General features: G+C 38.6%; 1 protein-coding gene across 8 annotated transcripts in view; it reads left to right on the top strand.

Moving 5' to 3' along the window:
• satb1b (SATB homeobox 1b) overlaps window positions 1-23182 on the top strand; it is a 99287-nt gene that overhangs the window by 32642 nt on the left and 43463 nt on the right. For 2 of the 8 annotated variants that reach the window (XM_079894360.1, XM_079894355.1), the window contains exons 1-5: window positions 6615-7641; window positions 8755-8993; window positions 13254-13430; window positions 15551-15677; window positions 16849-16972. In XM_079894360.1, the coding sequence (XP_079750486.1) occupies window positions 8783-8993; window positions 13254-13430; window positions 15551-15677; window positions 16849-16972 (639 nt within the window). In that variant the 5' untranslated portion in view covers window positions 6615-7641; window positions 8755-8782. Of the gene's footprint in view, window positions 1-6614; window positions 7642-8754; window positions 8994-13253; window positions 13431-15550; window positions 15678-16848; window positions 16973-23182 lie in introns of those variants that run through there. The other 6 variants (XM_079894357.1, XM_079894356.1, XM_079894362.1 and 3 more) reach the window with 4 other exon arrangements.

Here is a 23182-nt window from a genome sequence, read left to right as displayed (position 1 = left end):
AACATGAGAAGTGTTTACATGGAGTTAAGATTCAGATGCACAATATTTGTAAAAACAAAAATATATATATTTATCATATGAAGTTAAAAGTCAAATGCCAGCATTGAATGCATGTTTGTCTATATCTGTCAGTATAAAAGACACAAGCAGATCATTGTGTGTTCAGGAGCTTAGCACTAAAATAATTATTCACGACTGAGATTAATGCATTTCCACTTATTTTTGACCCGAATTGCTTGTATTTAGGCTCTGAAAAAATCAAATAAAATGTGCTTTTAAATTCATATCTGCTGCTCGTAATTGGCAATTATATGGGGTGTGATAGAATAAATTATGTTACAAAGTGCTTTTGCATTTAAATGTATGTACATTACTGTTCTGGTTATGAGTGGCAAGCATGCATGCATTATTATTATTATGCTGTGTTGATGAAGAGCAGCTTTAGGAAGTGCATGATCTCGTGAAGACGTTCACCACAGTTACTCGTGGGAAAGGTGCCGGCGTCCACAAACTCTATTTGTGAAAACGAGATTATTGCAGTGCAAAACGATGTGCGTGTAATTAACGCAGGAAATAAAACCGTGATGATAATACGGACTGTATGGAGTTAAACTGAAATATTACACACTTTTGTAGTGCAGGGTTTATCTGATCCCTCATTAGGAGGTCAGTGTGGTGAAAACGAGGTTATTCTTCTTGAGATTACTCTATTTATCTGGGGTAGAATTAGTGTGGTTGATCTGGTCAGTGTTTCTGAGAACAGAGCTCGTGAGAGCTCTTCCTGCCAGCGTCAGGTTTGCTTCTTGTAAGTGCTGTTCGACATCAAAGTCACTGCGATTATGCAGGTTTTTCACACTTGTTTCATTCTTACATCTCGTGGATGGTGTCACATTGAGAAGTACAGTCTGCCGATGTGAAACCGTGTGGGCCCTCTTGATCACGACCTGAAAGTTGTTAAGCACTTTTATTGGCATCACCTAACCCCATTTCCACGGCTGGCTGTTGTTGAGATACTCTCCCTGATATGATAAGCGAGCCTCGATTCGTATCTGTGTCCCAAATCTCTGCATCGTTTGGCACGCTCGGACGGACTCTAAGTAACAGAGGTGGCAACATGCAGATGTGTGTTTAACACACACCGGTTAGGCCCTGAACGCAACAGGATGTCAGAGTCGCAATATCATGTTGTAAATGACCTGCAATTTGTCCGAGTCCAAAGACTCGGAGAACAAAGAGTGTTGAAAGCGCTCTCTGAACCCGAGAGCATGCCGGTGACCAAAGGTGCATCTCAGAGACACACACACACACACACCGCTCGCCCTCCCGACCCTTCGAGACCAATTATCCGGCACGCCGCATCGGTTATTTTCAGCATCACCTGAGAGGATAATCAAGGCAACTCGTCCTTGATGAATTATTTCCACTCCGTCTCGCATGATTTGTCCTGTTGTAAGTGACAGCAATCAAGCTTTCCGTCTCCTGCCTGCGTCTAAAAGAGAGGATTCCTCTCCTCCCGGACGGACGGAGAACTTCTTGGTTGGTCTGTCTGATTCTCGCAGTGAAGTCAAGAGCATTAATCGTCTTAACCGCGGCGGTAATGAACGCTAGGGTGAAATAACAGCTCAGCAAAGAGAAGAATTATACTTGTGGTTAGAGCACGGTAAATACCTGTTTAGCTGCCAGCGTATGCATTTATTAGACTGTCGCCAGCAAATAAGAGGTCTGTCTCGTTTTTTAATATGTGGCTGCTCGGAGATTCCACCCTCTGTGGAAAAGAGCTGTTATGATTTCTAATAGTTAGGAAAGGTAACAATGAATCAGAGACTTTTGATGACAAGCTCAAACCAGTTTGTGAAAGAAAAAAGAAAAGAAGAAAGGAAAAATTAAGGATTGTTTGTGCATGCTTGAGCTCTGAGTCAAGCAGACAGATAATTTAGCTTTTAAAACTAAAAGATCATTTGCATATATCAGGCGCGATTTGACGGTTGTGCTAAAAATCATCTTGTGTTTAATTCCTCAAGCGCTAACTCTTTTTTTTTTTTTTTTTTTTTTTTTTTTTTAATTTGATGTATTTGCTTGCTTTTATCTGGTTTTGAGAATCGTCGCCGGATCTTTTCAGAGGACAAAGCGTCAAAAGTGCGTCATGTTGATTTGGTCATGCTCGGGCTAAATGACATTCGTGTAAAATCAGAAGAGCAATATTATCATTCTCCGCAGAAGCATCACTAATACAATTTGAAATACGCACTCGGAGCCACCTTTTAAAATTTCGCAGAACCTAAATTTAGACTCTCCATATGTTTTGATCTGATGTTATTGTCTGCTCTTTCTATGCTTGTCGTTATCCGATCTGTGTAGGTTTTCTCGAATCCTTTGTTCTGGTAAAGCGACACAAAGACAGCAGTATGTATCAGAGGAATGCACATACTGCAAAAGATCAGGGTTTTAATACCCACCCACATACTCGCAAGAAACAATTAAAGAAGATACTCTCTTCTACAGTGCACACACACACACACACATGCACTTATAGAGATTTGGTGGGACGCAGATTAACGCCATACAAATCTTTGCCTTTGCAGTGTAGTAAGACTGAAAAGAAGCAAGGGCTTTTCATTTGTTGCTTTTGATTGGTCGTGCACACACACACACACACACACACTAAACAGAGAGGGAAGAGGTATATTGATAAAACGCTGCAAATCCTGCCTTTTGTCATCAGGCCTCTGATGCAGTTGAAGTTTGCGTTTTCTTTAATGCAGTTAAAGTTCAGGTGCACATCCCTCTGTGTGTGTGTGTGTGTGTGTGTTGAACCTCATGACCTTTCACACCACAAAACTCTTATATGCACTTATTACTAAACTTTTGCTGCATTCAATCTGCTGCATTTAATGCTCTGTTTTTAGGGCAGAAGTGTGTGTTAAACGGCACTGGTGTTGATGACTGAAAGCATAGTAAAACGAGCCAGAGAACTTTGTGAATGACGGGCGTTGCAATTCTGCTGAAAGTTCTGCGTGGGCTCAAGCATTGCATCTCAGTTGCGCCTGGACAAAGAGCTTCACAGCCACTTCTCCCCTCCCCGGCGCTTTAACTTTATTAATTGTTGATACGTTGCAATCCACGAGGCAGAAATTAGAAGGCTAATTGTTGTGTCATGTGATGCTGGCCCACTGCAGTGACAGAAAACTCATTTCCCAGGCCTTGAAACTGATCTCACTTGATTGCTAGATGAAGGATTTGTTTTATAATTCGATAAAAGCATGGAATAAACAAGCCGATAAAGAGCCTCTCTTGTGCGCGTGGAGGGAGTAATTGTTTTTAAATAATTGATACGGATTCCGTCGGGAGTCTGAAAGAGCGGGATCTTTTTGTTGTCGTCTGCGGCCGGACTTCAGGATCCCACAAAAGCTCTCGCACGCTTTCACTGATCAGTCTGTCGCTCTTTATCTGACAGGTGCAAGGAAGCCACAGGGGGACTTTTACAGTGTGCACTGTAAGAAAAAAACTCTGAGCTGTTTTTAACCCATGTCTGGGTCAAATATTCATTTACATTTTTAAATTCAACTTTTAAACCCACTGGTTGGGTTTGTCCATATCTGATCCAAACATGGGTTCAAACAACCCAAGCGTAGTGTTCTTGTAAAGCTATTAAACACGTAAAGTTATGGACGTGACTAATAAGTCTGCTATTTATTATTATTATTATTATAATTTAAAGTCATGTGAGTCATGCACAGTCAACTACAAACTACTGTATTAACATGCATGAGTAACATGAGTCTGAAATGTGCCATCAAGCAATATTTGGAGACTGTAATGAGTTCCAGGTTTTGGTGTTTCCAGGAAATGTGTGTTTTAATGTAGATTTGTGTACTGCCCATTCGCCTGCGCATTGATGAGTGTGTGTGTGTTCAGTGTGTGGTGGGCACTGATGACTTACCCCATGCTGTGTGTGTTATCAAACTGCCGAGATGCTCTTGGCTCTGATTTATAACACTACCTCAAATAATCTTGTTAATGCACATTTAACATTGCGGAAGTGGCAAGCACATAGACTAAACAACACCTACGCGAGCGAGCGTTCAGGACAGCGCTGGTGAAATGTGCCGAGTGATAAACAGCCATAGAGAACTGTCTTGCTGTCATAATGGGTTTAGAACTTCGGATGTACACTTTGTCGCTATTCCAGGATAAATGGAAAAAGGCTAATAAACAATGCAACATATTTAGTATGCTATGAAATGGGGGGAAAAAAGTTGAAATCCTCAGGGTTTTCAAAGTTATGAATTGCTTTTTATTTCCAGTTTATTTTTTGCAAAAAAAAAGTGATTTATATGACCAAATATTTCATCTGATGGCATATGAACTGAGCGTTTCAAATGAGGAAATCTTAGATAAAACAGTTTATTTATATTATTATGACCAAAACAATAGTTTACACCATTTTTTTTTTTTTTTTGCATTGCTGTTTGTACATTGCTTTTTTTAATTGTACATTGTGCATTAATTTTTATAAGTTTGCCCTGAGCATGTTGGCATTTTAAACTCTTCAATTGTGTTTACCCTTCTTTAAATAGGCGAGAGCTGAATTAGAACCACAGTTGATCAAATCATTTCTGCTCTGTGGATCTGCATGCCCTCCTGTATGTCAGGGTTGGTGTGTGTGTGTGTGTGTGTGCCAGGGCTCTTGGCAGTGTGCGCACCTGTTGGCAGCATCAGGACCCTCCTGGCGAGGCCGGCAGAGATTGTGTGATGCTCTTGTACGAGAGCAGAGGAGACGTCAACATGGCCGCCACGCTCCGCTTGCACCGCGTTCGTTCCTCCGTTCGTTCGGCTGCAAATAAAAGCAGAACCGTGCGACTGCACAATCCCTTTGTGAGCCGCTGATGGATTGTGGGAGCAGAGATAAAGCCGTGAAACACATTTTTATTTATTTCTAATCAACTTAAAAATCAGGTGGAAATAATGTTACTGTATAGAATATTGTGCATCGTTTTAGAAAATAGCCTCAATTGCATATTTTTGCTTTTTGTCTGAATGTGAATCTACTGAATGAACCGTGATGAACTGGTTTTGACTGGTCGTATTAGCTTTGGCCTAATCTGAGCGTATCGCTGTACATTGTGTTTCACAAGGACTAAAGACAGCAAAAACAAGCTCTCGGCAAACTCACTTCAGTGCCGGAAATGTGTTCAGCGCTGTGACATACCAGATGCATTGATATGCACTCAAAGGTAACTTAAAAAAAACGTTAACGAAATCATTTACTCGTGTGATGAATGTGTGATATGTGTTGCGAATGCATCCACCTTTTTTGGGCCATCGCTCTTTTACGTTTCCTGTTTTTAGCAACAGTGAGACTTCATGATCTAGTTCTGCTCTTCTGATTTCATATAGCTTTATCACCTTTAGTTTCATGTCTACACATGTCGCTCACCCTAAAACCTTTACTGTCTTCACTGTCATTAATAATTAGGCCGATTAGTCATTATGATTGTTGATTCTGGCGTAGGAATGCGCTTGGTTACTTTTAAACCAAAGGAATAAACAGTATATTTCAATCTCACTTGGCATTACAGTAACATACAGTAGCAGAAACAAAGTATCCATGTTAGATAAATATAAATGTGGTCATTTTTTTTAACAATTAAATAATTAGCCTAAATACTCCAGAGGACTCCCTCTGGATTGGTCTTACTCCTGTACTGGGAATATTTCATTATTTATCCAGTACATGGTGTCCACAACAGCAAGTTCAGATCTTTGAAAATCATTTCCAAACGACCTTTGACCCTCGCACATAAATCTGCCTGACTGTTGTCTTTATACATCTTTGTGTTTTTTATTTATGAAAACACAAGTTCAGTGTGGCTGGGAAAAAAAATGCCTCTGCAAGTTATTGTCTTTTATGGGCATGTTTTTTGAAAGTCAAAAAAGATTGAGAATGATTTTATTCTTGTTTTGATGTAAACAGAATTATTTTAAGACTTTTTATTAATAATTAATAATGCTTGAAATTTTTAGTCATTTTATAAGTTTGATCAGATATAATCTGCACTTATTATTTTACTGCACATTCTCCTCAAAATTATCACTTTGTAAACTTTTTTATTTATTTTGCTTATATTTACAAAAACTAGATCTCTCTCTATCTCTCGCTTTATCTCTCTCTCTCTCTCTCTCTGTGTGTGTGTGTGTTCATGGTTGTACGTTTGCTGTCACCTGCACACGTGTGTGTGTGTGTGTGTGTGTGTGTGTTAGTGTCTGTGTGCGCGCGTGCGCGCGCGTGTGTGTCATGCTCCAGCATCACTGACAGATGGCGTGTCCTTTTGCTATAAGAAATATTGTACTCTTGAGGCTCTTTTGCAACTTTTAAAAACAGAAAATCTGCTATAATATCATCAGACTCGTTCATATGATCATTCGCGTTTGCCTTCTACCTCCGATTCAGCTGATCAACAACACACACACACACACATCGGGATAAAAATCAACATTGTGCACAAACAAAGATCGTTTATTTTGTAACAAAAAAAAAAAAATGCAAACTGATTTTATTGTGTCATGCAGAAATGAATGTGCATCCTGTATGTGTGTGTGTGTACAGGATGTGTGTGTAGATGTGTGTTATTCAGTAATAAATGCAGAACCGCCTCACTCTAATCAAGCTGATTAAAAATTCCTGCGCGCGAGCAGGCGGAAATCCACCATCACCATCATCATCATCATCATCATCCTCGTTCTCCGGCACTTTTACTTTATTTTCGCCTTCATCCTCCAGGACAGCGAGAGCTCCCGAAAGCAGTCTTCAATCGCGTCGTTTAGGAGCTTTAGGGATGAGGAGAAGCGGCAGGCGCGCGGAGAGGGAGGGATGAGCCGATGCAACTCATAATTTAATGGGCCAGAGAGAGAGAGAGAGAGCGAGAGAGAGAAAGAGAGAGACACACACACACAGAGAGAGAGAGAGAGAAGGGAAACAGAAAGAAAAGGACCGAGCGCGAATGTTACTAATGTAACAAGCGGAAGATACAATGTAGCGTTGACGCGCGTCAGGAATCTTCTCGTGCTCTGATGTTTCATTCGACGCTCGAGTGTATCGCGCACTTTTAGAGCCGCTTCGGGTCCGCATGTGTCGAGATGAGACTCGATGTCTTCGTGCTGTTGTTCGGCCAGATGATCCTGAGAGGAGACGAGCTTCTGATCCTACAGCCTCGCATTGTTCAAGCTCAGTGGGATGTGTAGGGAACGCCGATGCTTACTTTTATTTTTTTGCGTTATTTTGCGCACAGAACGGATGGTGGATGTGATGGTAAACTCTACTGAACTCAATAGACTTACCGGAGATCGTTGCATTTAGGATTGATGCATCTACGTTTTTAAAAAAAAAAGAAAAAAGATTTGATCACATATTAAAGTACTTTGCGAAGCGCAATGTATGTATGGTTCTAAATGTATTATCCGCTGTAATTCATGACTTGGCATATGACATTAGGTATTGTGGTGTGGACGATCTGGAAGTTTTGAATGTTTTAGTATAGAATAGCTGACATAAAGCTGATATTCGAGTGAAGTTTGTGCTCCTCCTGCCAAAACTTGAAGTCGCTGTTCATCCACAGCTCTTTATATGCTCGTCTTAAAGTGGTGAGTGAAGCTGCTTGATTTCTTCTCATTTCTTTGTTTTGTGGAATTATTTAAAGTATGTGTCGTTCTTTTAAGTCTACAAAAAAAAAATATATATATATATATATATATATATATATACAGTATCTATTTTTTTTTTAGAGAATTTCATTGCGTTATAAACATATAATGTAACATGCACATTATCTAGATTAATGAAATGCAGAATTATATGACAATCTGCATTAGGTTACAGTAATACAAGTCATTTTAAGGTTGAGGAGAAGTAAAAATATTTTTACTATTAGAGTGTTTGCATTGATATGTAAGGTTTTCTTTTTCACTTCTTATGAAATGAGCATTAAATTGAACATAAAAGTGCACAGAGTTCATCTTTTTAAATCCTCTATACCTGTTATATTGGTTTTTACGTGAAGTCACGCGAGTTCATCTGTGCTGTGGAATTCATTGTTGCATGTCTGATGTCTTGTTTGGCCTGTTTGATGAAATCTAACCCCGTCTGTCATGCTGACTGTGAATGCAGTGTTGAGACAAGGTGCACGTCCTTTTTACTTATAATCTTGTATAGACATTTTAGAAAAACTTTTTTTTTTTTTTTGATTTTTTGATTTTTTTTTTTTTTTTTGGGGGGGGGATCATTAAACTCAAACAGGACCAAAATCCGTCCCACTGTATTTTACATGAAGAAGTGTGTCTTGCACTTGTATTTTAGAGCCGTCAGCTTTTCAACTAACAGATCTGATCCGCTAAATATTTCACAGCCCGTTCCTCTTGTTCGCTGTACGGTGCGCTGATCGCTGAAGTGGACTCATTAATGCGACTGTACAAAAACTAGCTTGCTTTGCTCTTCACATGGGATTCTGCAGTGGGTTAGACATACATAATACATGCTCTTAAGAATGGGAATATGATCGTTGCATGAAACATTGTAAATGCCATGTAACATTAGGCTTGATTTGACATTTCAGTACATGGAAGAGACACTGTTTATGTAGCAATTTCTTCTCTTTTTCTATGGTTCAGTAATCTTTAGAACTGTTTACTGCATGGAAGTAAAAGTTTATGAGCGTCCTATAACGTCACGGCTCTGTTTGCTTTTATTTTCTTCTTCAGGTGACAGTGCGCAGTGGAGCTGAGGACCATGGAGCATCTCAGCGAAACATGCCTGGGGAAGGAGAACTGTGAGATGGTCAACAGTCTGAACGACTCCAAGGCTCCTCCAGCCAAACTGGCCCGTCTGGAACAGAACGGAAGTCCTCTGGGCCGGTCCCGTCTCGGCAGCACTGGAGCTAAACTCACCGGCGTGCCCTTCAAACCCCCCGGACATCACCTGAAGGCCTGCCACAAGAGGGGTGAGCTGGCGTTTTCTTACCGCTGGGACGCCATTCCAGTAGGGGTGCAACGATACCCTTTCGATACGCATCACGATGCGATATTAGACATGTGATAAAAGGTTAACAAAAAATGTACTGGTGATTAAAATGCTAAATTATGTTTTACATTGTGGGTGTGGAATGAATAGGCTTGGATTTGGTGCTGAAACCCAACGCACAGGACAATAGAGACCAGAATAACACTATTCATGATTCTGAAAACAGTATTCGTCTAAGATAATTCTGTCACTGACTAGATATATTTATAATAATGTAGGCCACTTTTTACTGGAAACATCAAACATTTGGCATTATCAGGACTCACAAATATTCCCCCATTGCATTATTATACATTATATTCAACATTATATATAGTAGTTTAATGTAATACTGACACTAAAACTAGTATTTAAACTCCAAATTATTCCAGTAGGGGTGTAACGATGCCCTCATGTCACGATTCGATAAGTATCACGATACGATATTATTGCGATACTCCAAGACATATGATAAAAGGTTAACAAAAAATGTACTGGTGATTAAAAAACTAAATTTGGTGTTACATTGTGGTTGTAAATGAATAGTCTTGGACTTGGTGCTGAAACCCAAAGCACAGGACAATATTGACAAAAGAATACAAATATTCATGATTCTGAAGCTTCAGAATTATTTTAGACGAATATTCTTGCACTCTTTCACAGACTAGATATATTTATAATAATGTCGGCCACTTTTACTGGTAACATCAGACATTTGGCATCATCAGGACCCACAAATATTCCCCCATTGCATTATTATACATTATATTCAACATTATATATATAGTAGTTTAATGTAATACTGACACTAAAACTCTAGTATTTAAACTCCAAATTATTCCAGTAGGGGTGTAACGATGCCCTCATGTCACGATTCGATACATATCACGATACTGAACTCACGATACGATATTATTGCGATACTCCAAGACATATGATAAAAGGTTAACAAAAAATGAACTGTTGATTAAAATGCTAAATTTGGAATGAATAGGCTTGGATTTGGTGCTGAAACCCAAAGCACAGGACAATAGAGACACCAGAATAACAATATTCATGATTCTGAAGCTGAAATGGAGAATTATTTTAGACGAATATGCTTGATCTCTTTCACAGACTAGATATATTTAAAATAATGTAAGACATTTTTAAAGGAAACATCAGACATTTGGCATTATCAGGACCCACAAATATTCCCCCATTGCATTATTATACATTATATTCAACAATAGTAATTTAATGTAATACTGACACTAAAACTCTGAAAACTATATTATCACTACGATACATATTGTTGTATTTTTGTATTGCGATATACAGTGACACAATATATCGTTCCACCCCTACATTCCAGTGAGAAGCGATTCGTCTGTCCACCCAAATGTGATATTTAATGCACAGTTATGAGAATAGGTCATTTGGACCAATGATGTTTCACGATGGGTGGAGCTCATCGCTCAGAAACCTGTTGTAGTTGTGGCCACTGATGGTCAGGACCAAAACCCCTGCATGATGCAAAGTAGATTGCGTTTCTTTTTTACGTATCGCCAGCGACATTTCTGAGGATATGTTTAGCACTAACCGTAAGCATATTTGCATTCATTTTCAGAAAGCAGTCACTGTTTGATTATGTCAGATTAAATCTTTTCTAATTGAAATTCTTTGTAAATTAAATCTTGATTTTTTTTATTTATTTTTTTATTTTATTTTTTTTTGGCGATTTTGATGCTTCATTTTGCTATGTGTATATACATGCATGCATATATGTGTATATGTATGGGTGTGTGTGTGTGTGTGTGTGTGTATATATATATATATATATATATATATATATATATATATATATATATATATATATATATATATATATATATATATATATAGTTCAGATGCAAAAGCCTCTAAGTGTCATCTGAAATTTTCTTCTAGAATGATCATTTTTATTAAGCTTGTATATTTAAGTTCAGTAATTTCACTTAAATTACAATTAATAGGTCATTTACATTGCCATTTAAGTGACATTATTGAACTTAAATATACGAGCTTGATAAAAAATTATCATTCTATAAGAAAATTTCAAATGGCACTTAGAGGCTTTTGCATCTGAACTATATATATATATATATATATATATATATATATACACACACAAACACACACACACACACACACACACACACACACACACACACTTGCTGTGTACAATTAAAGGGGAGATATTGTAGTTATAACACATTTAGTGTTAGTTCATGTTCCTCTGCTATGTTCTACAGCTCTCTGGACAACCGTTATTATTATTTATGGGAAATAGTGAACTTTTGCTGAGTGCCTGCTGAACTTTGGTAGCTACTGTATTCATTGTTTTAGCTGAATAATATTTACCATGGGCTTTTCTCAGCTCTCTGGGAACAAAGCGTGTATTGATCCCGAAATGAACCGACACAGCAGTCTTTATTGTTAGATCTTTATCTATTAAAAATGGAAAAGCTTCGATTCAGCACATTCCCTGGCATCTGCTTATGATTATACCCCTATTTATTGATTGTTTTCCTGAAAACGGTCGCATTCTTTGGAAACTGCGACCGTGAGGAGCAGAGATATGATTTATTACGATTGCCCCGGATAGAAGTCGTTGATATCCCCCCCAGCCTGTGTTAAACCCTGTAAAAATAAAGATCCTGAGTCCAAGAGATCATGAAGTTCCTGAAATTTCATCACCGGAGTGTTGCAGCTGGCTGGTATTATGTGATATTTGCACAGTAAACCCGAACACATGACAGCTTTGGACGGAGATTCTTCGTTGTTTCCCTGATAGCGGCGCGTGTTTACACAGACTCGTAAACCTCAAGGCTGTCCACATTATTCCTGCGGCCCACGACGCTTTGCGCGAATTATGGGTGTAACTTCCGTTAAGCTGTACACAATCAGTGAAAGACTCGCTCTATGGACCCAATAATATATATTTTTGAACTGTGTACAATGAGATCGCATTATATTACTCACCCTGCAACCATTGAACATTAAAAGGACATTTAAAAAGTGTAAAAGCATCAGTAAGCTACTTTCAACAGACCTTGAATAACCCCAAAAGTGGGAATCTTTCCACAGACGGTTAAATATCACATAAGTTGCTTTAATAATTTATTTAATTTTTTATTTACTTCAGCATTGCGTGATACTATTTCAAAGTGATTTCAGTCATTTTGACAGATTATAAATTGCATTTACCTGTGAAAACAGACCTGGAAAGAGACGTGAGGATTTTGGGGAGAGAGATTCTTCGTGCATTCCAGTGAATTATTAATGGCATATATCGTAAAATTAAATCGGGAGAACAGACCACAAATGTGCAGGATATGTTGACATCATAATATTACAGCGGAATGCAAAAGGAAAAAAGAAAATAATCACGAGGAAAAGAAAGCAGCGACTGAAAAGAGCTCTTGCCATAGATATTCTTTGTTATAACATGTCACGTTAAAATACCAAGTGTTACGTTATTCTTAAATAAAACCTGAAAGAAATCTGATAGCTCGTTGAGGATCTGCTTTATTTGTAGGGCAACCTTATGATTTGGAATGATTAATTTCAGTGTTTTTGAATGGAAGTTCCCCAAACCGGAAGTGCCACCCATAATTAAAAACGCAGTGAGCTCGTCAGGAATAAGGAGGATAGGGAGCATTGGGAGCCGGCGCGTACAGTGCATCATGGGAAGGCTTCTGGGATCTGCCTGAAGAAGTATTCTAATGCGATTTGAGCACCTTAACAATAAATAAAGCGCTAAACCCACGATGAGCCCTAACCTTTCAGTGCGCTAACACGTTTAAATAGCAGAGCTGTTTCGTTGACGGCATCTCCTCTCGCTCTGCGTTCTGATCTTATTATGCATGTTACAATGCTGCTTTATTTTAACACCATTACAGCGGATTATAATCAATTGATAATTAGAGGTTAGGCACTATTGCTCATGCTTAGGGTTAGGGTTTTTTTTTTTTAAAGCAAATGCCACCCAGAACTCTCTAGCAACAACTTGGCATCTTCCTTGAGCAAATGCAAACTTTATTTTTAGCTGGTTTATAATTTGCATTTGCATTTTTGGCTGGATGTGCAGCACAAACAGCACTGCCGGTAATAACGTGTGGCGTTTCAGCAGCTCTCTCTCCGCGAGGCTGAAGTGTAAAGCGTGCTCTTGTGTCTGTAGGTAACATGCTGCCAGTGTTTTGTGTGGTGGAGCACTACGAGAGCCCCATCGAGTTCGACAGTAAAGAGGAACACGCTGAGTTCGTTCTGGTGAGGAAGGACATGCTCTTCAACCAGCTGATCGAGATGGCCCTGCTCTCCCTGGGCTACTCGCACAGTTCGGCTGCTCAGGCTAAAGGTACGGCATGCTTTCACACTCCAAAACACCAATGCATTCACTACACCGACGTCTCCAGAACATGCACGTGATTTTTTTCTTTTTCATGCATTTAGATCAGAACCGTGAGTCATCGAACGCCGGGCAGATGCTCGGATATTTTTGGAGGCTAAACAGAGATATTTTTGGAGTGATTTGTTGGCTCCGTTCTGGGTTTTCTCGGGCTGACCTGATGCCGAGGTCAGGGGGGTTGTGGGTAGAGGAACACACAGGTGCACCTCCTGCTCTCTATAATCACACTTTTCTCAATGGGAGCGAGTGTGGAGGTGGGCCTGCGGTTTCTAATTGCTCGCTTTATGGAGTTGGGGGCTATTTTAAGAGCTGGAGCCTTCAGCCTGTAATTTATTGCAGGCTGTCCATCATAATTTCTTTTTTCGTTGGATCTTCTGGATCTTTTTTTTTTTTTTTTTTCATTTAGTGCCAGTCGAAAGACAACATGTGGTCGAGAAATGTTTTTTTTAAAGGGTGAAAGCCTTTCTTTTAGCCTATACTAAAAAAAGTATCATGGTATTATCATAAAAAAATAACATTTCGAAAGCACTTTTCTAAAATATGGTGAGAGTTTGGCATTATAACATTGCTAAGTTCACAACATGATGCTCAGAACTAGTGTTCAAAAGAAATGATTTTTTTTATTATTAAATTGATTAAAAGTGATGCAGTTCTTTTGAACTTTCGGTTTATCAAATAATCCTGAAAAAAAGCTTTCAGCTTTGATCACAGGAATTATATTACACTTTACTATATATTCACATAGAAAACAGCTATTTTAAATTGTAATAATATTTCACAATATTACTGTGTTTTTGATCAAATAAATGAAGCCTTGCTGAGCACAAAAACATTTAAACCCCGACCACAAACCTTTGAATGGTAAAAATAGTATGCAAAAATATACCAACATTTCTCTCACTTCACCTTCCGTCTTGTCTAGATTTTTTAATTAATGTTGTTGCAGTGTATTATGGGATTGTGTTGTCCACAAAAGATGTATGTGATGCTTACCGCATAAAGAAGATTGCCTGTGTATTGTCAGCTTACTAGGTTTTGAGGTTAAGACATAATGGTACTATAATGGTAATAACATGGTATTTTTTTTAAGTGTGTTATGTTGAATATGGTTATTAAATGACACATCAAAGTACCATAATTGCCACATTATTATTATTTTTTTTTTACTTAAAGATGAACGTGCAAAAAAGTATAATAGGTGCTCTTTCTTTAGTGTGTAATGTTGCTGTTTGAGCATGAAAAATCTCCAGTTCTTCTCTATATCAGTGTTTCTGAACTCCTGAAACGCCTCCATTGTAGTCTTGAGTTTCTTTCGGGAACGAACACGTCACAATATTCCTCATTTAAATAATTAATATGCAGAATAAAGGGGCGGGGCCTGGTTGAGTTAGTTAGTAGTGTGTTAAACTGGTGGTTATGGTAAGGGGCGGGACATTTCCCAAACACACTCGAAGCGCTCGACCAATCACAACACACTGCTCCAGCCGACCAATCAGAGCACAGTGTGCTTTTCAGAAGGCGGGGCTTCATAGAGACAGGAACTAAACAGAGCGTTACTGACAGACTGGGAAGAGAGGATCTGCAACAATGGAGAATATGAGGAAAATAATCAACATTAAGGCCACATTTACACATAGCCGGGTATTTAGAGAAACGAATATTCCCCCCCTCCTCGTTTTCAATAATAACATCGTGCACACAACATCGTTTTCAAAAAAGTTGTAATTTACATCAACCCGCATAAATACGCCCAAACAAACTGTAAACATAGGGCGCTCACATGACGTTAAGCATTTTCGTGACGTTTGAGAACCTAAAACCCCGTTTCTCCCAGTAATAACACATTATCAGAAATCTCTACTTTGGCCGGAGTTTTTAGAAATAATCGTTTTCTGTCATAAAAACAGGGTTTTCATATGAATGAGAGGCCAAACCGCAGGGAAATATCTGCGTCTTCCCTTCGTGTCTTAAGCATGAAAACCTTTCTAGTAGAGCCGAGAAAAGTGTTTTATTCCTGTGTGCTGTCGTGCGAGCGTCTGCCTGTGGTAAATGGTGTTTCCTCACCGCAGGGCTGATTCAGGTGGGCAAGTGGAACCCCGTGCCTCTTTCCTACGTGACGGATGCACCCGACGCCACAGTGGCGGACATGTTGCAGGATGTGTACCATGTGGTCACGCTGAAAATCCAGCTACACAGGTCAGTGTTTCCCATCTACTGTACCCACAACACAAACAGTGCTGGGTTTTTTTTTATTTCCCACAAGCCACTGCTGTGGGCACACACAGACACACCTCTTCCTCTTTCTGTAGACATCCATGTATATCTGTGTGTCTCCAGAGGCTCTGTGGCTGTCTCGCACTTTAAGGTGTGCCGGATCAGATCGCTCCTTTTCTTTAAGTGTGTGTGTGTGTGTGTGTGTGTCTATATGCAAACATGGATGTGTTAATTGCACATTACAGCAGTACTACCTCTCATCCAATTACTTCAAAGAACTATGAAACCATCAGTATTGCGCTTTTTAAAAAAAGATGAATCCAAGGGAGGCTTCATTTAAATTCAAGGATGTGTATTTAAAGGTGTCGTGTGTCATTTCTACACCACTAGCATTACCAAATAGCATTGCAAAAATCATTTTTCCTGTCTGACTTTGGTCATCGCTCATGCCACCGGTTAAGTTAAAGTCACCATCTGTCTGTCGGATCATTTGCAAGCCCGTCATTGTTTTTGCAGTTCCGTTTGGAGACGCTGGTGGCGCGGAAATGACACTCCTCATCCTTAATTTGCATTGCATGCTGGCGTCGAACATCGGTGTTGCGATATTTACTTGGCAGCTTGCCGTTTATTGCGTCCTATTGAACAAGCATTCATTAATGACACCCTGAATGCAGCTGTGTTTTCTCCATTGATTTGGTCGTGCATTTCTTTATTTTTTTATTTAATGCTCGTCTAAATGGATAAAGTGTTTAGATGCTGGTCATTTTTAATGCAACTAGCATCTAAATCTATCTGGAAACACCTTAAATTGTTTCAGCAAGCACATCAAGGCAGGAAGGTAGAAGTAACGTGAAATAATAGTCGCCGCATGCAGCTGATGTATAATTCATGCATCAATACAGCAGATGTGTTGTATAAAGTAATTAACTAATCAGAACAATCAGGAGAGAGAGAGAGAGAGAGAGAGAGAGAGAGAGAGAGAGAGAGAGAGACTCCAGATGCATCTGCTTCATGCGCCAAATGAAATCTGTCTGTCTTAGAGGGACGCTTGCAGCAGAGAAGCAAAGCCCAGTGCTCACTGTCCTCTCTCTCTCTCTCTCTCTCTTTTTCACTCTTTCCATCTCTCTTTCTCTTGTTCTATCTCTTCCTGCAGTTGTCCTAAACTGGAAGACCTTCCTCCAGAGCAGTGGACCCACTCTACAGTAAGAAATGCGCTCAAGGAGTTACTCAAAGACATGAACCAGAGCTCTCTGGCAAAAGAATGTCCCTTATCACAGGTGCTGGAGCCTTCCACGTCTAGTTGCCAAGATTGCAAGTGTCCCTTTTACAAATGCCCAGAGTTTGATAGAGTGGAAATGGACAGAATTGCCATAGAAATCCAAATCAATAGCCATTGTCGTGCCTGTAGATTAATGCACTTTATTTTGATGCTGTTGCTAGCCGTTGTGAATGCGAGTATTGTTGGCTAAACAATGGGCGAATCACAATGATCTTGATAATGCATTACAAGCTGTGAACTGTTATGGGTGAATCTCACGAAAACCTGTCAACGTGTCATTTCTAACCTTAAAAAACCAATGAAAGAATTGTATTGTGCTTATAGAAAATTAAGCCTATTTTCGTTTGCGCTGTATTGCATTATTGTGTTATTTTAATGACAATTAAGCAGCTTAAATTCTCATTACTGCAATGCAAAACGTTCAAATAATTTATAAAGCATGGTGGGATTATTTTCGGTCACACTTTAGATTAGGGTCCAATTCTCAGTATTAACTAACCATGACTTTCGTCTCAATAAACTCCTAATTAATGCTTATTAATAGTTAGTAAAGTACAGTAGTCAACATTTGAAGTGGATCAGAAAAGTTGTCGTAAGATGTTCGAGTATTGTTCAAAATGCATGTAGAACTTTGATGAAAGGTTTTGATCCACTTCAAATGTTCACTACTGTAATTAAGTTTAGGTATTGAGTAGGATTAAAGGAATAGTTCTATTAAAAATGAAAATTTTCTCATCATTTACTCGCCCTCAAGTTGTTTCAAACCTGTAAGAATTTCTTTCTTCTGCCGAACACAAAAGATTATATTTTGAAGAACATCGGTAACCAGACAGTTGTTGGACCCCATTGACTTTCATAGTATTTTTTTTCCTACAACTATTCATCAACAGGCATTAATATGTGCTTTATAAGTACTAATAAACAGACAATATCCTAATAATATGCATAAGCAACTAGTTAATAGTGAGAATTGAACCCTAATCTAAAGCGTTACCTTATTTTCTTACCGTGTTTATACTGCGTTTTCTTTTTAATTAAATTTACAGTAATGAAAATACCATCAGAATCACTTTTGAAAACAATCAGGATTATTTTAAAAAGTGAGACGTAAAACTTCCAGACTTATAATATTAGAATATTGGTATTATTCCTTATATTCATAATGATATTCATTAGATAGTATTATTTTTTGTGGGATAAATAAAGACTTTTAATTATTATTATTCCAGACTTTTACAGTAATGAGAATTTATATTTAAAAAAGAATTAAGATTTTCGATTTTTGTGGATGAAATGTGACCCGGACACATTTCCATGAGATTCACCCTTAAAACTGCTGCTGTTTAAAGAAGCAGAGCCGCTGTTTAAATGCTTTAGGGACGACGGGTGTTTCAGCTCGTGTGTGTTGGCACAGTCGTAGTGCATTTCATCTCAGGGAAGCCCGTTCTCTACCTGCAGGTGTGTGTGTGTGTGTGTGTGTGTGTGTGTGTGGTGTAAAGAGTCCCAGGGTGCTGTTCAGGCAGCGCAGGGGCTGGGCCGCTCCACATCTCTCTAATCACTCTGTTTACAGTCCATATGTGAGCTATTCCCACTGAGCAGCGGCCCGGCACTTACACTGAATTACAGTCCGCTCACATTTTCTGCTTTCTGCTTTTGTTGTTTCCAGGATGCCTCGTCATGTTAGGCACGTCTTTGGTTGGTAACCTAGTAGAGGTGACCTTTCTTTTAGGCGAACAGGAAGAGTTGGAGAGATCAGGCCGATTTAAGAACGAACGCCAACTTTTATAGGATTAGTGTCTCCTTGATTCTCCAACGGTAATCCCTGCTCTTGAAAAGGTTAATGAATGGAGAATCAGGAGGAGAAGTACGCCACTGGTTAGCAGAAGGGGGCTGTGAATAGTGTTGCATGTTTCGGGTTAGTGTAGTCTAATCGGTGAACTGTGTGGAGGACTAGTTGGCTAATCATTCTTAAAGGAAGCTTTATGTAAATTAAAGGGTCCTGTCATACACCAACCAGACTTGTTTCTTATAGTGCCGTTCATGTGGGATGTTGAGTTTTTAAACTGCCCTTTTCAAAGTTGAAGTACTTTTAATTTGACTTAAATGCGACTCGTTGTGCAAGAAGCTGAAACTGAGATGACAATGGAGAAAAAATGATTATGCATGAATGTGTGTGCTTTTCCATGACTTAAACTGTCATGAAATCATTACTGTAAAGCGTCCTTGTGCTAGTTTAATTTTATAATAATGATGTTGATATTGACATTAATTAAATTATAATTAAATTGTAGTTTTTTTTATTTGTATTTAGCAAAAAAATGTAATTAATTTTGGATGAATTTAGCAACTTCTCAGTTCAACACACAATTTAAAAAAAAATTTTTTTTTATAAAAAATAATTTAATCCCCTCTTAAGCGGAGCGCTAAATTAAACATTACATTTTTTTAATCATATTGATGTTGTGAATTTTAATGTTAGTAATATTTTTATGTCAGCTGGGATGAATTTAGAAACTTCTCTCAAAGTCAACGCGCTAAAACATTTAAAAGTAAAAGTTGTGAAAATTTCATTGTATTATAATAATGGTATTATTCCTTATATTGATAATGATATTCATTTTAGTATTATTTTTTGTGGGATAAATTTAGCAACTTTTTAGGAGGTCCTAATAAAGTATTAGGACTTTTAATAATTATTATTTTTTATATATATATATTTTTTTATTATTATTATTAAAAGTTTTATAAAACTTTGTGGACATGCTAAATTTCATGGACATGGTAAAATTTGTGGGTAAAAAATATCTAAATCGACTAGTTAATTGTTGGGTGATTAATTGACCATCCTAACCTGTTCCTAGTTCATCGTGTATTTGGCCTAAAGATGCCCTGGATAAAAAAACAAAATGCTTTTGTTTTCATCTCAATATAATTCGACCGCCGTCAGACCGATTTGTCGTGCAACGCTAAAGAAAGGACAAAAGTGAATTGCTCGGGCAGGTTTGCTCCCGCTCGTCAGCCGTCGTATGTTTCCCGTGATCAAACTTAACCCCTGTGTCCCCTCAGACGACCGACACAAAAGAGTGTGTGTGTGTGTGTGTGTGTCCGTGGCCCTGAAAGAGCAGCTGTGGAGTTGCATAGCAGCAAATAGCCATCAAATGCCATCTTTACAGGTTCGACATGGGCCCTTTCTCACAGAGTGGAGGGAAAAGGAGCTGTAATTAAGATGTTTAAAAGACCTCTCCAACACAATGCAGGGAGACTGAAAGATGCCACGTAAGGAGGAAGTGCAAACCATGATTCCCTTCCTCGCATTTCTGTGCGACTCTCCCGTGACGGAAAGTCAAATAGATGTTTTATGTGGATCGCAGCGTGACAGACTTCCTGGGCGCTCAGATAAGGCCTCTCGATGGTTATCTTTTAAACAGGCTCGTCCCATTACCTGTTGATGGCTCCCGGCGCTCGGTGCGCTGAGGTGTTTATCTGCATGGTTTGTGGTGGCGTACGGGGCTCAGGAGATGTGCGGTGTGAGACGAGTGATTAATGAACGCTGATTCTCACAACATCTGTGTCAACTGTACTCAATATGAGCGTGATCATTGATGACTCATGAAATCGCGTGTGATTGTGTTCCTCCTCTATTGTTAGTTGCTGAGTTTGTTGGTTCGCTGTCTTCCACCATGACTGTTGTTTCAGATCAGCGATTAAAAGAGGGCTGTGACATTTAAAACGCCGGTTGGCCTTCAAATGTCTCCCGTCTGCATGCATATTCCACTGGTGCGTTTGGAGAGGGTCTTCTCCTCATCTTGGAGACCGTTATACACTTTTCATTTCTGCAGCAGCATGAGCTTTGGCAGTAAAGGTTAATAGTCCTTCTCATTGTACACAGTGATGTGGTTAACCCTCTTCTGGCTGAAGTCTGCACCTGTTCATGGAGACGCACTGAAGGGGTTTTTGTCCTGAAGTAAACAGTAGAGCATTGGCGCTTGCAACGCTAAGGTCATGGGTTCGATTCCCAGGGAAAGCAAGAACTGATAAGAATGTAAAATGTGCCTTGAAATGCAATGCAAGTCGCTTTGGATAAAAGCATCTGCCAAATGCATAAAAATAGTTCTCCTAGGACATCATATGGAACTTAGATGTTTTTACAATTAAAATTTCCATATTATACCATAAGCAAGCATTATATATGATGTTGTAGAATAGCACTTTTAAAGTCCTCCTGTGGTGAAACTCAAGTTTTTAATGTTGTTTATGTGTCTATGTGGTGTTTTTAATATGCTTTAAGACAAACCATGTGTAAATTCATAAGTCGACAGCATTGCTGAGTATTTCCTCCTTAAAACTGCAGTGAACCAAAGACAGTCTCAAAAACACGCTTTGAAATCGCTGGTGTTTCTGACGTCACAAACTACCTTGTAACCAATCAGATCAACATGTGATCGTCAACCAGTGGATCTCTGAGCTGAGTGAGTGAGTGGAGGCGGGGCTCATTTGCATATTCATAGAACCGCGCATACTAAATGAGGCAAGGGTGTCGAGTTACATTCTCTACATGGATTTTTTTATTTATTAAGGAACAAACGTTTAAATATGTCATTTTGGTGTCATTTTAATGGATAAAACCATTGACTACAGGGGGACTTTAAATTCTGTATAATGTCATATGAAAACATAGAGCAAATTTCCATACTATGCCATAAGCAAACATTTTTAAGTTCCACATGATGTGATAGTCTGGTTAAATTCTAAAACTCCATGATATCAAATAGTACCATTTAAATTTCACCACGTCATAAAGAACATTTTAAAGTTCCATATGAAGCCATCTGTGAACTTTTTAAAACTCGATCCCCTTGTTTCCCAGACTAAAAGCCGTCTTTCCTGAAAGCATATCTTAAAATATGTCAGTGCCATTGCTTTGTGTCAAGATGCATCATGTTTCATCAAGGCACATTTATAAAAATAATAATGAACTAAGGCCTAATCCCGACTCAATCTAAACCCTGTCTGTGAAACCAGGCCTATATGAAATCATAGAAGTGCAATTTAAATGGCCATATTATGCCATAAGCAGACATCAAGTTCCATATGATGATCCATATTAAATTCCTTTTTTGAAAACATCAAAGATATCATAGAAAAACAATTAACTTTTATAGCATGCCAAAAGAGAATGCTTTTAAGTTCCATACAATGTCATAGAGCCTTTTTAAATTCCATATGATGATCTTCACGTATAGTTTGAAACTCCATATTAATTTCGGTCTATGTCATAGACAACATTTTAAAGTTCTATATGACGTTAAAAATACAAACATCTACATTCATGTTGCTCACATATTATGGTAGCCCTGTTTGTGCTATATAGAGTGAATTTACACCTTTGCCATTATCATGTTTATAAATAACTGAAAAAAGCACAAATGTCAGGGCATGTCAAAACATCCCAAGGGCCCCAAAAACACCTTAGACCCCAGAGGGTTAAAGGAGAACAGTTGTAAGTTCCTATAATAATGTAAAATAACCTTTAAAGAAGCTTATAGTCACAAAGAAAATGGTTCTTGATGCATTCATTTCTGAGAGCATATCCATACGTTTGCTTCAAGATGCATTGGATCATTTGTAAAGGGGATTGCTGAAGTTATCTATAACCGTCCTCTGTTGAAGCCACGAACCCCCTCCTCCAAGCCTCCGAGTCCCCAAGTGCTCATGTTATAAAAATGATAAAGCTGCTGTACCTGTAATTTAAAAACAGATGGTTTCATCTTTTGAATATTTATAACAATCAAAACAATTTCTGTGCTATGTTGCCCAGGGCTATTAAGGTGTTAAGTGTTGGGTTTAATGAAAAAGAATCTCAGCGTTTTTTTTGGAGTGGAATGTATTAAAATAGAAAAAGAAGAAAGCAGGGTAGATGAATAGAAACATGCTGTTAGGGCAGCGAGGAGACGTGAACTCGTTGTGTGGTCTCAACATGCAACTCCGGCTGTGAAAACAGATTGTGAATATGAGTTGCATTCATATAGGGCAGAAATCCCCAAAGCATGGTGTGCTTTGCTCTCTGCCTCACGGATCCTCCTGTATGCGTCCTCTTTCAGACTCTGTGGCATTTGTTAAAGGGACATGTATTTTTTTGTAGTTTAAATTACTGCAGAAAAAAAATTGTGCATGAATCGCATTTCTTACCGTTTCTTGGATCAAGATT

Source organism: Squalius cephalus (genome assembly GCF_949319135.1).
Source record: "Squalius cephalus genome assembly, chromosome: 15".
Classification (NCBI taxonomy): Eukaryota; Metazoa; Chordata; class Actinopteri; order Cypriniformes; family Leuciscidae; genus Squalius; species Squalius cephalus.
The sequence above is the reverse complement of the archived record's forward strand: the minus strand, read 5'-3'. Positions and strand labels throughout refer to the sequence as shown.